The sequence below is a fragment of the Anoplophora glabripennis genome, unplaced genomic scaffold, assembly GCF_000390285.2.
Source record: "Anoplophora glabripennis isolate ALB-LARVAE unplaced genomic scaffold, Agla_2.0 scaffold354, whole genome shotgun sequence".
Classification (NCBI taxonomy): Eukaryota; Metazoa; Arthropoda; class Insecta; order Coleoptera; family Cerambycidae; genus Anoplophora; species Anoplophora glabripennis.
The window spans coordinates 112514-124916 of NW_019416649.1; the positions used below are offsets into that span (position 1 = coordinate 112514).

General features: G+C 35.7%; 1 protein-coding gene across 4 annotated transcripts in view; it reads right to left on the minus strand.

Annotated features, from left to right (window-relative positions):
- Positions 1-548: 548 nt before the first annotated feature.
- Positions 549-12403, minus strand: part of LOC108906920 (serine/threonine-protein kinase ULK2) — a 32487-nt gene continuing 20632 nt past the window's right edge. For 2 of the 4 annotated variants that reach the window (XM_018710359.2, XM_018710361.2), the window contains 9 exons: positions 9756-9882; positions 9413-9584; positions 7566-7664; positions 6054-6204; positions 5623-5876; positions 5298-5562; positions 4930-5066; positions 4740-4875; positions 549-1476 (listed from right to left, as the gene is read on the minus strand). In XM_018710359.2, coding sequence (XP_018565875.1) covers positions 1403-1476; positions 4740-4875; positions 4930-5066; positions 5298-5562; positions 5623-5876; positions 6054-6204; positions 7566-7664; positions 9413-9584; positions 9756-9882 — 1415 coding nt within the window. In that variant the 3' untranslated portion in view covers positions 549-1402. The remainder of the gene's footprint in view (positions 1477-4739; positions 4876-4929; positions 5067-5297; positions 5563-5622; positions 5877-6053; positions 6205-7565; positions 7665-9412; positions 9585-9755; positions 9883-12403) is intronic. The other 2 variants (XM_018710363.2, XM_018710360.2) reach the window with 2 other exon arrangements.

Below are 12403 nucleotides of genomic sequence, written 5' to 3' on the forward strand. Positions count from 1 at the left end.
GTTTTTTTCAACTTTGCGATTTTTTTTAACCATGTTCGCCATATTGGATCGAGTTTAAAGAACAAGAAACTCAATTTAAAATTTAATTTTCTATACGGTCATATTTTTTTTGTCCAGGTAATAATTTCTGCAAATTTAATATTAATCCGTGACAGAATGCTTGGACTACTCGATATTCTGCTATCCTAGTACGTAGTTCCCAAAATACATAAAATTTTAATAAAAGTGGCAAAAGTGCCCACCTAAAGGCGTTCTTCTCTCAATTTTTTTTGTAATATAATAAAATAATACTTGGAGCAAGAAATAATGTAATTTTGTCAAATTGTAAGTTTGGTTGCCTAACATTTGGAACCGTCAAGGTTTGTGGAGTTATACTAAATTATTGTCACCAGTGCAAGTTTGGTTGCCTAATCTACAGGTTTATTATGCGTATAGTTTACAGATTTGAATTCTCGAATAAATTTGTTATTTCAACGTGATTTTATATCGTTTCCAATAAATATTTTTAAAATCATACCAGACATATGAAATATAAAAAAAAACAAGTATTGTGATATAATGTTTTATTTTGACAAGTTTTTTTGTACATTTTGTTACACAGAAGAAACAAATTTCGTCAACATCAAAATAAGTCGATACTTACCCATCCCATCTCCCCAAAAAGAAACCCAAAGCCGATCCCGCTTTTAATAAGCGAGTCGGATCAGAAGTGGGATCGACTTCGGCAAAACTATTACGTAACGTTAAATGAACTGATTTATTCAGTAAACACAATCGAACATACACAAAAAGGAAAAACAAAGGATACAATTTGATACAAAGAGATAATATCACCAATAAATAGCCTATCTACAGTTATTAAAACTTCAATAATCATTTTTAATACCCAATACGATTTAAATTTAATGGAAGTTACGCACGGCGCCCGTGCGGTACTAGTATACTCACTAATAAACAGGGACGATTCGTCGAGATGCGTTTCGGATATGTCGCAATTAAAACGAAGTGAAGAAGAAAAATCGTAAAGGCCACTCCTCCGACGAAACGTCCCCCCGCGTCAAAGGTTATTTACAATAATTACATCAGACAACCATAATAATTTCGTACAATTTCGGCAAAACGATTGTCCCTACGTCAATATATCTATTTACTTATAAGTTAAACCGACTTTTGCACTCTTACACAACCTTCCGGAAAAGAACCGAACCTCGAAATAATCAATTCAACACGCTAGTAGCTACTAAAGAGTATAATTTACTTTTTTTTTTGTTTTTTTTTTTTCTTAAACTAAGTAGTGGATATTGCGACTGCCCCCTGTTTAGTAAGTTAGAACAGCCGGGTAACTGTAAACTAATCAAAGCAAACGTTAAAGGAAATCGTCCAAGTGAAACCATAGAAAGATTTAACTGAGATCCGTGGCGTAGATGTAGCCCTGCTGTTGCAGCACGAAAAGGCGTTTTTCCACTGCGTCTTTGTCTGAAAACGGAAAACGCACATCATTAATATACGGGGACGGTAAATACGCTCTCGCTGTTTTCCAACAGATGGCGTTGCCCGAACTGCATGCGAGTACTTTAAGATGGTAACGCACCTTTAAAAAAGCTTGAAATTTGGCTGCGTAATTGTATTTTTTTTTCATAGTGTTAAATATGTCGAATTTCCTGCCGGAAACAGAGTATTTGCGGGGAATTTTACTGCATCACTTTATCCAAAAGAAATCGGCAGCTGATGTACAAAGAACTCTTACGACGACCATGCTCTATAGCAAATAGGCAACTAGCAGTACATTTTTATAGATTTTATTACACAGTTTGTCTAAATGTGAATTAATGCACAAATAACAGACTTTCCCCCACTTTAACGCAGATTTTTTATAAAATGGACTTGGTTTGACACTCAAATTACTTTTTGGTGTGAAGAAATTTGTAATTTACGATGCAAATTACAAATTTCTTTACAACAAAAACTATTATGAGGTTCAAACCAAGTCCCTTTTATAGATAATCTGTGTTAAAATGGGGGAAAGTCTGTTATTTGAGCGTTAATTCGAATTTAAACAAAAAGTTTAATAAAATCTATAAAAATGTATTGCTGGTTGCCTATTTGCTATAGAGCCCTCTTAAAAATGATGATATCAATGTTGAAGATAAAAAACGTTCTAGAGCATCGAAACAGTTTGAAGGTGAAGAATTTGAGGTATTAATTCATATAAACTCATGTTAGATGCTAGTCGAAGTTACAGAATTATTAGGAGTTGGTCACACAACAGTTCCGAGACGTTTGAAAGCATTAAGAATAATTCAAAAGCAAGATTATTGGTTGCCGTACGAGTTGAAGTCAAAAGGCGTCTTTGCATGTGCGAACAGTTGCTTCGACGGCAGAAAAAGAAAGGTTTTTTGGATTTTTGAATTTGAATTTTTGGATGATGTTCAAAAAGCTGTAACTTGGAGAAATGGTCGTAAAGAGAATCAAAATAAAAGTGAATTGAAGCTTCAAGTTTCTAGTTTTTGGATCTGGAGTTTAAATTTTTTTAGCGACGGCAGTTTTTGAGTAATCACGAAAATCAGCGAAAAAACATTTTTACAAATTTTTGTTTGTCTTTAAAAAGGTCTATGGACCCCAATATCTTTTTTTTTTGTAATTTTACCATAAGGCTCTTTTAGATAATTTAATTCCCTTCAATTTGAGCGGTTCCAGAGCCCTGTACGATGATTTGTCACCGAGTTATCGTCGATCAAAGCAAAAAATTCATTTTTCACTTTGGCAATGAATTACTCAGGAAATAATGATCGTACAGAAAATCCAAGAAGCGTTTTGAAAACTATAAAGTATTCTCTACAAGTCGCAATTATTGGTTTTTGATAAAAAAAAAGTTTTCGAAGTGAAAACGTTGGTTGAAAAAAAGGTAAAACATCATATTATTAGGGATATTTAAATAACGACATAATTTTGTAAATAATGGAAAAATTAAGGATATTGACTGAAACTTTCAACCTCAAAGTGTCCTAAAGAAACCCTGACTTTTTTACGCTTAGAATCGGGGATCACGAACAGGGGCGGCAATACACGGTGTTAAATTGTGATCTACAACCTCCCCCCTTCCTCGCCTCCCCTCCCCCAAACACACATATGAACAGACACATGTACACAAATTTAAGGTATCTAATGAGCTTGGACTCATTTAAATACAGCGGAAGTGATGCGCCGTAGGGTCTCATTACCTTAAAACACACACACACACGAAGAATCGGAAATCCACCGTGCAATCGCCACATGGTACGCTTTGGATAACGTTAATGCCGGTGGTGAAAGAAAACAATTCCGGTGTAAAATGAAGCAAATTTTTTTTGACGATTGTGAGGCATTATGAATGTTGAACAAAATTTTGAAAAAAAATAATTTTTGAACTATTTTGTTTTTTTTACAACAATCAACGTTTTTTGATGACGAAAATATGGATTATTGCTAGAAAAAACTTTTTCACCTTAACAAAAATGAATAGAAAGTGAAAAATTACTCGTTACATTGTTTTCAGCAAATACGACAAATTTAAACATTCCGGTCACTAGGAAAAAAAAATCGCAGCGTTTTGAAATTATCAGGGTTTCTTTACGACACTTTGAGGTTGAAAAGTTTCAGTCAACAACTTTAGTTATTCCATTATTTACAAAATTATGTCAAGATATTGAAATATCCCTAATCATGCAGTTTTTTTAATTTTTTTCAACTAAAATTTTCACTTCGAAAATTTTTTTTATCAAAAACCAATAATTACGACTTGTAGAGAACACTTCGTAATTTCGGAAAAACTGTTTGGATTTTATGCACGATCATTATTTCCCGAGTAATTAATTGTCTAAGTTAAAAATGACATTTTTGCTTCGATCGACGATAACTCTGCGACGAATCATCGTACAGGGCTCTGGAACCGCTCAAATTGAAGGGAATTAAATTATCTAAAAGGGCCTTACGGTGAAATTAATTGAAGTCCATAGACTTTTTTAAAGACCAACAAAAATTTGAAAAAAAATTTTTCACCGGTTTTCTCGATTACTCAAAAACCGCTGCCGCTAAAAAATTTTAAACTCCAAATCCAAAAACTAGAAACTTAAAGCTTCGATTTCCTTTTATTTTGATTCTCTCTACGACAATTTCCCTCCAAATTACAGCTTTTCGAAAAGCACCAAAAAATTTGTGATTTTTTTAATATCCCTTAATTTTTGTGCCTAGTGTATCCGCTTCCAAGCTTCCGCTCTGCATTTGTGAGCTCAGTTAGGTGTATTTTATTATGAACTGCTCCAATCGAACAAAACTATCGTGGGAGAGATGAATTTGAGTCGAGTATTGAAAGAAAAACAGCCACTATATGAGCAAAGACACAATAAAGTGATTTTACAGCACAAAAACGCTCGACGACATTGCAAAACCGGGGAAAACCTACTGGGAAGTTCTTAAATGGGACGTAAAACACATGGCCTGGCTGAGCAGCACTTCTGTTCTTATGAACATACCAAAAAAAAAAAAGACAACTGGATAGCCTGAAAAGACGTGTCATTTTTCGACGTGGAATTAAAATTCTGCCAGAGACGGGAAAAAGCGATAAACAATACTTCCAGTGACACGTTTTTTACCAATTTTTTTAAATAAAGCATTAATTTTCACGAAAACTTATTCAACGGTCCATTTAAAATCGCAGAAGCTCGCATCAAAACCAACCGCTTTCACACACAGATACTCACATTTCGTAAGGAGGAGCCTGTCCTGCTGGTTGTGCACCTGCTGCGACAGGCTATGCAGCAGGATTTGAGCCGTCTGGTACCTCTGGAAGCACTCCTCGGGATTACCGAACAGCTCGTCGAGAGCGGCGGACTGGCACTGAAAAAAGAGTCGCGTAAGCGTACAAAGTCTCGGATTGCCGCGCGGACCTACCATTTGTATGGCATGATTGTACAAGATCTTGTCGGCCGTGATGCTCGCCGATCCGACTTTGTTCAGGAGCCCGGTGCTGTTCAGCTGCTTGCACTCTTGGAGGGTTGTCCTGAATTTTGTGTTTAGCGTCGAAACCACTGAAAAAAAAACGTTAAAATGGACAAAAGGTAAAGTCGCTAAAAAGAGACGGTTGTCTGCAAACTGCCGATCCCCTTCGCACCGCTCCCGCCCACAAACTGCGTCAATTTCAGTTTTTATCCATATTTTTTGGAGTTTCTCTGCGTCGTGTCATGCTGCAAGGTCAAAGCTTGGAGGCAACCGTTTTCGGTATCACGTCAAAAAAAAATTGCTAAACCCCAGCCACTTACCCGTCTTCACGGTGGTGCTAGGCCTCAACTGCCCCGACTTCAGCTGCCTGGTGGCCAGGGCCAGCCCCGAGCTCAACAGCTGCAACGCCCTGACCAGCAACACCAGCTGCTCCGCCCGGCGGTTCGACTCGCTCATCGGCTGGTTCTGGTGGGCGGGATCGACCAGGGCGGCAAGCGGGGCGGATCTCTGCGCCGCCAACTCCAGGATGCAGTTACTCAAGGCCAGCACGAAGTTGATCTTGGCCAACGTTTCGTTGTGCTCTCTCTGAAACGACAAAAATACACCGTCAAGCCTTGAGACCCGAACTCGAAACGGGGTAATCACCTCCAGCAAGGTCTCTTCGGGAAGTTCCGGCGCCAGGAAGGTGATGGGGTGGGCGTCGTTGGTGGTGGAGGTGTCGTTGAACAACGTCTGGTAGTTGCCCATTTCCGAGATCTCCGGCAGCGTCACGGCCCTGGTGCAGAACGGTATGACGGGGGAGCGGCCCAGGTTGTTGTTGTCGCTCAGATTGGGGCTGCTCAGTATCGGGACCCTGGCCAGGGGGCCGCTCAGGATCGGGGGAGAGGTACCTAGGGACACTTGCGGGTCACGTGATTCAGGTGAGAATGGAAAATAATAATCGTAACGCAAACGAAATGAAAACATTTTTGAAAAATAAACAAATTAAAAAACTCAAAAATTATCAAAAAGAAATTGGTCTCACGTTGGCTTGAAGGGAATGAAACGCTGCAAATAAATTAAGCAAAAATACCTACCTGATCTCCTCAAGGGTGAATTAGAAGGCATATTTTTAGCACCGGACACCGGAGATACCGTCCACACGTTGGGGGGCGGAGGAGTTTCGCAGAAGCTTCCGGAAGTTGACCTTCTCCTCCCACCAGGTGGAGTTCCGATCACAAACTGGACCTAAATTGTTTATTTATTTACGGGTCATTTAAAACAATATAAACATGATTAAAATGTGATAAAAAGTGAAAAAAAATACAAGGTGATTCACAAATGGTTACCAAAAATGAAACCACGTATTCTTTGGACAATCGTAAGGGGCGTCTTTCCTATAAAGTTTTTATCTAGGACGCTTCGTTAAAAAGATACAGAGTGTTAAACTTCAGAAAATATTTTTTATTTTTTTAAATAATTTAAAAATCAGGCTTCTTTCGAAAAACACAAGAGAGTAGTAATTTGTAGAAAAATTGAAAGACAAATCCAAAAATATCATGGTTGTTACTGCAAAGCAGTGGCGTACTGTTTTATTTAGAAAAATATACCACCGATGCCCTGTCTCTCCGCCACTGGAGCATGCAAATTTTAAGAAAACGCCTCAGATTTTGGACAATGTTTACAAAAATACATGTGCCCAATTTCAAATTATTTCACTTACTAGTTTTTAAATTATTTAAAAAAGTTAAAAATATTTTTTGAGATTTAACACCCTGTATCTTTTTAACAAGCGTTCTAGATAAAAATTTATAAGAACAAATTCACCAAAGAATACGAGGTTTAATTTTTGGTCACCATTAGTGAGTCACCCTGTATATGTAGTTAAAAATGCATACAAAGAAATGATTTATAAAAGTAGAAAACGAAACAAAAAAAATCTAATGATTTAAAATATTTTTGGCTGCTGATGAACATCGATCAAAATAATTGGATTTATAATTTGTGCTGCCTTTAAAAAAATATACAGTATGATCCGTTTCAAACTGAAACACTCGTAAAAAAATTATTTATGGACCGATTTAGTTCGGGCCTCTTCTAATAATGGAATTTAAAAAATCCATTACATTGCATAACGTACCAATTCATTTTCAGTTTCCGATAAAACAAAAATTTTTTTTGGGTGTCAAATTGGAAAAAATATGACCAACAAAACTTTTATTCAAAATGTGAGTAAGCCACTGAATTTTGCACCTCCTCAATGTGGTTTTTACAAAATAACGTGATAATTTATTTATAAGTCCATAGGATGGAAAGAACAGAAAAAATTATTTAATATTAATTATGTCCCCCCTTAAAGAACAGAGGCCCCAGTTGAGAGCCTCAGGGCACACCTCACACTACTGCCATTTTACTGAATATAAATTTCTAGAACAGGATCACAAACTCCAACCATCCAAACTTTGTGGATTAATATATAGCGATTGACTCTAAAAAAGGCCTTGGAAATATTTATGGATTTATTCGAATGCCATTTGGTTTATTTAACGTCCAACCAAACTCAAATAAAATATGTATATATTAAAAAAGAAGCGGTATTAAACGCTTACCGATGGAGGAGACATGGAACTGATGTCGATGTCGGTGTTCTGCCTTTCCGGTCGCTTTTTCATGCTGATGGGCGCCGACCTCGGGATACAGCTGTTCGTCTAAAAGGAAAGTAATAAGTTGCGATAAGGGTTATAGACCACGGCGGATCTGTCGAAATATACCACTTCTTGGATGTAAGAGGGGGCAAGCTAATTTTTGCTGGATACCTTCAATACAACTCACATAATAAAACTGTAGATCCCTAGAACTGGGTGAGGTCCGGAAAAATTTCAAAATTACAAATATGTTTAAAAAAAATTTTTAAAATACTTGTTTTATCCGAGTGTTTCACTTATATCTTGGAACCTATGCATTTTGGAAGAATATTGAAGAGGAAAAAAAGTTTTACAATTAAATTTTGTACAATATACTGTAATTAAAAATGTTTAAATTTATTACCGATGTGGCAAAATAACAATAATTGATGAAAAAATGGCAAAATAATCGTTTTTTTGGATAATTTTTAAAAAATATTTTAATCGCTCCGAGGGCATTCTAATTTTAGTAAAAAAAACTGTGTAGTAAAACAAAACACCAAATTTCATTAAAATCGGTTCGATAGTTTTTGCAAAATAATTTTTTGAAGAAAATATTGAAAATTTTTTTTCGAATTTTCAAAATGTAGCACAGCCTCAAATAAAGCATCTAGATACTTGAAAATTTTTTCACACAGAAAAGACCGCTTAACCTTTCAAATGGTTTTTGAAAAATTGGAATCGGTTGATTAGGACGGCTACAGTTAGTTTTTAAAGTTAACACTTTTTTTATTTTTAAACGATTAGCAATTTAGTTTTTTTTTTTATAATTATAATTTTTTTAAAAAACTAAATTGCAAATTGATAAATCTAATCTAATTGTTTAAAAATAAAAAAAAACTAAAAATTTCCTGTGGCCATTCTGTGCTTTTTTTTTGTAAAAAAAATTTCAGGTATCTAGATGCTTTATTTGAGGCTGTGCAGCATTTTGAAAATTCAAAATTTTTTTCAAAAATTGTTTTGCGAAAACTATCAAACCGATTTTAATGAAATTTGGTGTGTTGTTTTATTATACTTTAGAGCTTTTTTTGCCAAATTTAGAATGCCCTCGAAGCAATTAAAATATTTTAAAAAAATTATCCAAAAAACTTGATATTTTGCCTATTTTTCATCAATTATTGCTATTTTGCAACATCGGTAATAAATTTAGAGATTTTTAACATACAGTTTATTGTGCAAAATTCAATTCTAAAACTTTTTTTCTTCAATATTCTCCCAAAATGCATAGGTTCCAAAAAACTCGGATAAAATAGCTATTTTTTTAAATTTTTTAAACATTTTTGCAATTTTGAAAATGTTCCGGACCTCGCCCAGATCTAGGGAACCTACACTTTTATTTTGTGAGTTGTACTGAAGGCAATCCAGCAAAAATTTGCTTGCTCCCTCTCACATCCACCTCAAAACAGACCCGCCCTGGTCTATTAATCGAGTCTCCGGTACGTAAAGGAAAGAAATCAATAAAGTAAAAATCTCCCATGCTGCACGCAACTGGCAATGGCAATTCATAAAACTTTAGTTTGTTAATGTTTCATCGTTTGTGACAACTAAAAAATTGGTTGTTATCAACGAGTTTTCAGAGTTATTCCATGTTGTCGTGGAAACCCGCCGAAAACATCAGATTTTTTTTTTTTAGCTGTCCTGAAGATGTCACAAAAGACAAAACGTCGTTTACCCAAAATTTTGCGTTTCCTTCCAAATACAGTCTTATTCCCCCATTACCGACAAGAAATAATTAAAATCAAAACGAGTCGATGCTGCGATACCACACCTACCTTGGTGGGGGACGGCGGTTCCTCCTTCTTCTCCGACTGACTGTACATCCGCTGGAAGGCATCCCTCTGCGTCGGAACCGGTATGGGCTCGGATATGGGCAGGAAACTAGGCCTGGTCAGACTGGCCACCGGCCCGCAAGGCAGCGGCGAAGACCTCACCGGCAGCTTCAGGCTTAAACCGAAACCACTTATCAACGCCCTGCGTTAATCGACGATTAAAAACAAAACGAGAAGAAAAAGAACTGACTGCATGCAAGCGAACGTAGCCGTTTCGCCAACAATTAAATGAAAATTAGTTAAATCGCCCCAAACCGACCCGTAAGGACGTCTGTCCCGTACTTACGCCGGCTTCTCCTTCTCCACGCTGCTCTCGGTCGAGTGGTCCGAGTGCATCTGGATGTTTTGCGGAACTATAACATAATCATCTTCAGGACTTGAACTGAGCGCGGTTCTTGTAGATCTAGGCGATTCTACAAGGCAGAAAGCGAATGATCAGTATGCCGATGTGGAAGTATTACGTGTGCGAGAGGGAATTCCACTCGGTTTGAGACCGAAAAGTGCTCTAATTTTGATAATATGTACGTTTTTTTATTTACCTTCAAAGCGACTCGTTTTGTTACAGAGAAAAGTATGTGGAAGTCGTAAATAATTTAACTCGTGCTGTCGCAGCAATCGTTTTCGATCTCGAAACGAGTACAAACTGAAGCAGCGAAAGTTATCGTAAGTTAGTGCTATGAAAAAAATCGTACAAAATTAAAACAGATCATAAGACATTCAGAAATACAATCTCATAGAAACAATTATAAAAATAGGTCGATCCGCACTGATAAATTTCTATAACCTCGGAATTCTTACAAAGAAAAATACAGAGATCCCCCTATCCCAATTTTTTAACGCTTCGCCTTTGCCTCTGTAAAATGTTAACCACATTAACACAAGCTAAAATGCTTAAGGGGGAAACCACATTAGGAGGTTCAAAAAATCAGTTTTTTTATTGCATAAATTGTTTCACAAATATTCGTTCCGATTTTATGAGCCTAAAACCAAACGCCATCGCTTCAGCGCTCGAGCCCACAGCAGGTAAGGCGGAGCACTTTTTCAGGTAGTCACTTATTAAGCGAGAAAAGAACAGGCGCGAGCTCAGAATGATGCCTATGTGGAAGAGAAAGGACTTTTATGTGGTACTGGAATAGCTGATTGATCGGAAACCACCCTAAATTATTGATAACTTTCTCAAATTTCTAATTTTCGAAAATCTTCAAACACGTTTTTCTCGAAACGACATTTTTTTTATCCACGGGAAGTCTAGGTAAAAAAAATCATGAACCGATCGTTATGAAAATTGAAAATATGTTTCTTTATGAACTTACAAAGAACACAAACAATTAGGATGATATCACAACTTTAAGGGTGTTTTTTGTTCATAATAAGTGAAAAAAATGGGTTAAAATCCATAAATTTTTTTCAAAACGTGTCAAAACTTAAATGATCACAATTTTTACCGCAATGAGGTTCATATTCTTAGAAGACGTGTTAATAATGCAGGAAAACAACCGGTTTGCTTTCAGATCGAAATTGTGACCTCCACATTTCCCGTGAACAAGCAACTCGGACCTGAAAAAATTTTGTAAATGTCGTTTAGAATATTCGTAAAATAACGTCAAAGTTTGACCAATTTCCAATCAATTTGTCCCACTCAAAAAAATTTATGAAGAACACCTGAAAATTGGCCTCTTATATGGTTTCCCCCCTTGTAGTCCAATCGGATTAAATTTTAAAAGTACTGTTTTGAGAACTATTTAAAAGAGGGTATATTATTAATCAAAAATTTTCGGAATGGTGTATATATATATATATACCCGTAAATTTGAACTCTTAATATTAACAATTAACAAAGCCACAATGACTTTTTGAAAAAAAAAAAAGCGATTAAATAATCGACTAAAAAATTTTATCTGAAAAAAGTTCACCACTTAACTTTTGATATTAAAAAGGCTTGATTTTCAACTTAATCTTTAAATTATTTTATACTTCAATAATCAACTTTTGCTTTATTGTACATTGTAGTACAACTTTTTACGAGTAAAATAAGCCCTCGAACAAGTCTCAACGACGCACAGTGGGAAATATTGGAAAAAATTCTCGCCACTCGCCAATTTTCATCGTCTCGTTGTGATTTTTTTAAAATAATCTCGTGGTAATCTGAATTTTCATATTCCGGTGTGGTTTTTTCGAAAAACCCTTTTTTTAATGCTTAGGGAGCGCCCCAACCTCAATGTCGAAGAAAAAATTTTTAAATACTCGATGTTCTTCAGTTGTAGAAAAAAATGTTTAAAAAGTATCTGCTATTAGCAAAATTGATTATTATGACCCTTGATGATATATTTGGAGTTAGGTTTTTGAAGAAAAAACTCACCGGACGATGAAAATTGGCGAGTGGCGAGAATTTTTTCCAATATTTCCCACTGTGCGACGTCTCAAAGATGAGAAATTCGAATTTGCCAAGAGCCTTTTTACATAATAAATAGCTTTTAACAAAAACTAATAGAGCGAAAAAGAGAGGCTGTTTTTATACTTAAATATCACAGCAAATTTCATGTATTTCCTTTTGAAAAACACTTAGTAAATGAAAACCCAAGTGATTTCCCCAGCAAAGTCGTGAACAATTTTTTTTTAAACAATAAAAACTGCAAAAAAAATGACATTCTTTTGTTTTTTTTTATAATATCTGGAAAAATAATGATGGAATCGTCTTACTCTCAATAGGACTTTTGTAGAGAATNTATTGGAAAAAATTCTCGCCACTCGCCAATTTTCATCGTCTCGTCGTGATTTTTTTTTTTAATAATCTCGTGGTAATCTGAATTTTCATATTCCGTTGAGGTTTTTTCGAAAAACCCATTTTTTTTAATGCTTAGGGAGCGCCCCAACCTGAATGTCGAAGAAAACATTTTTAAATACTCAATGTTCAGTTGTAGAAAAAAATGTTTA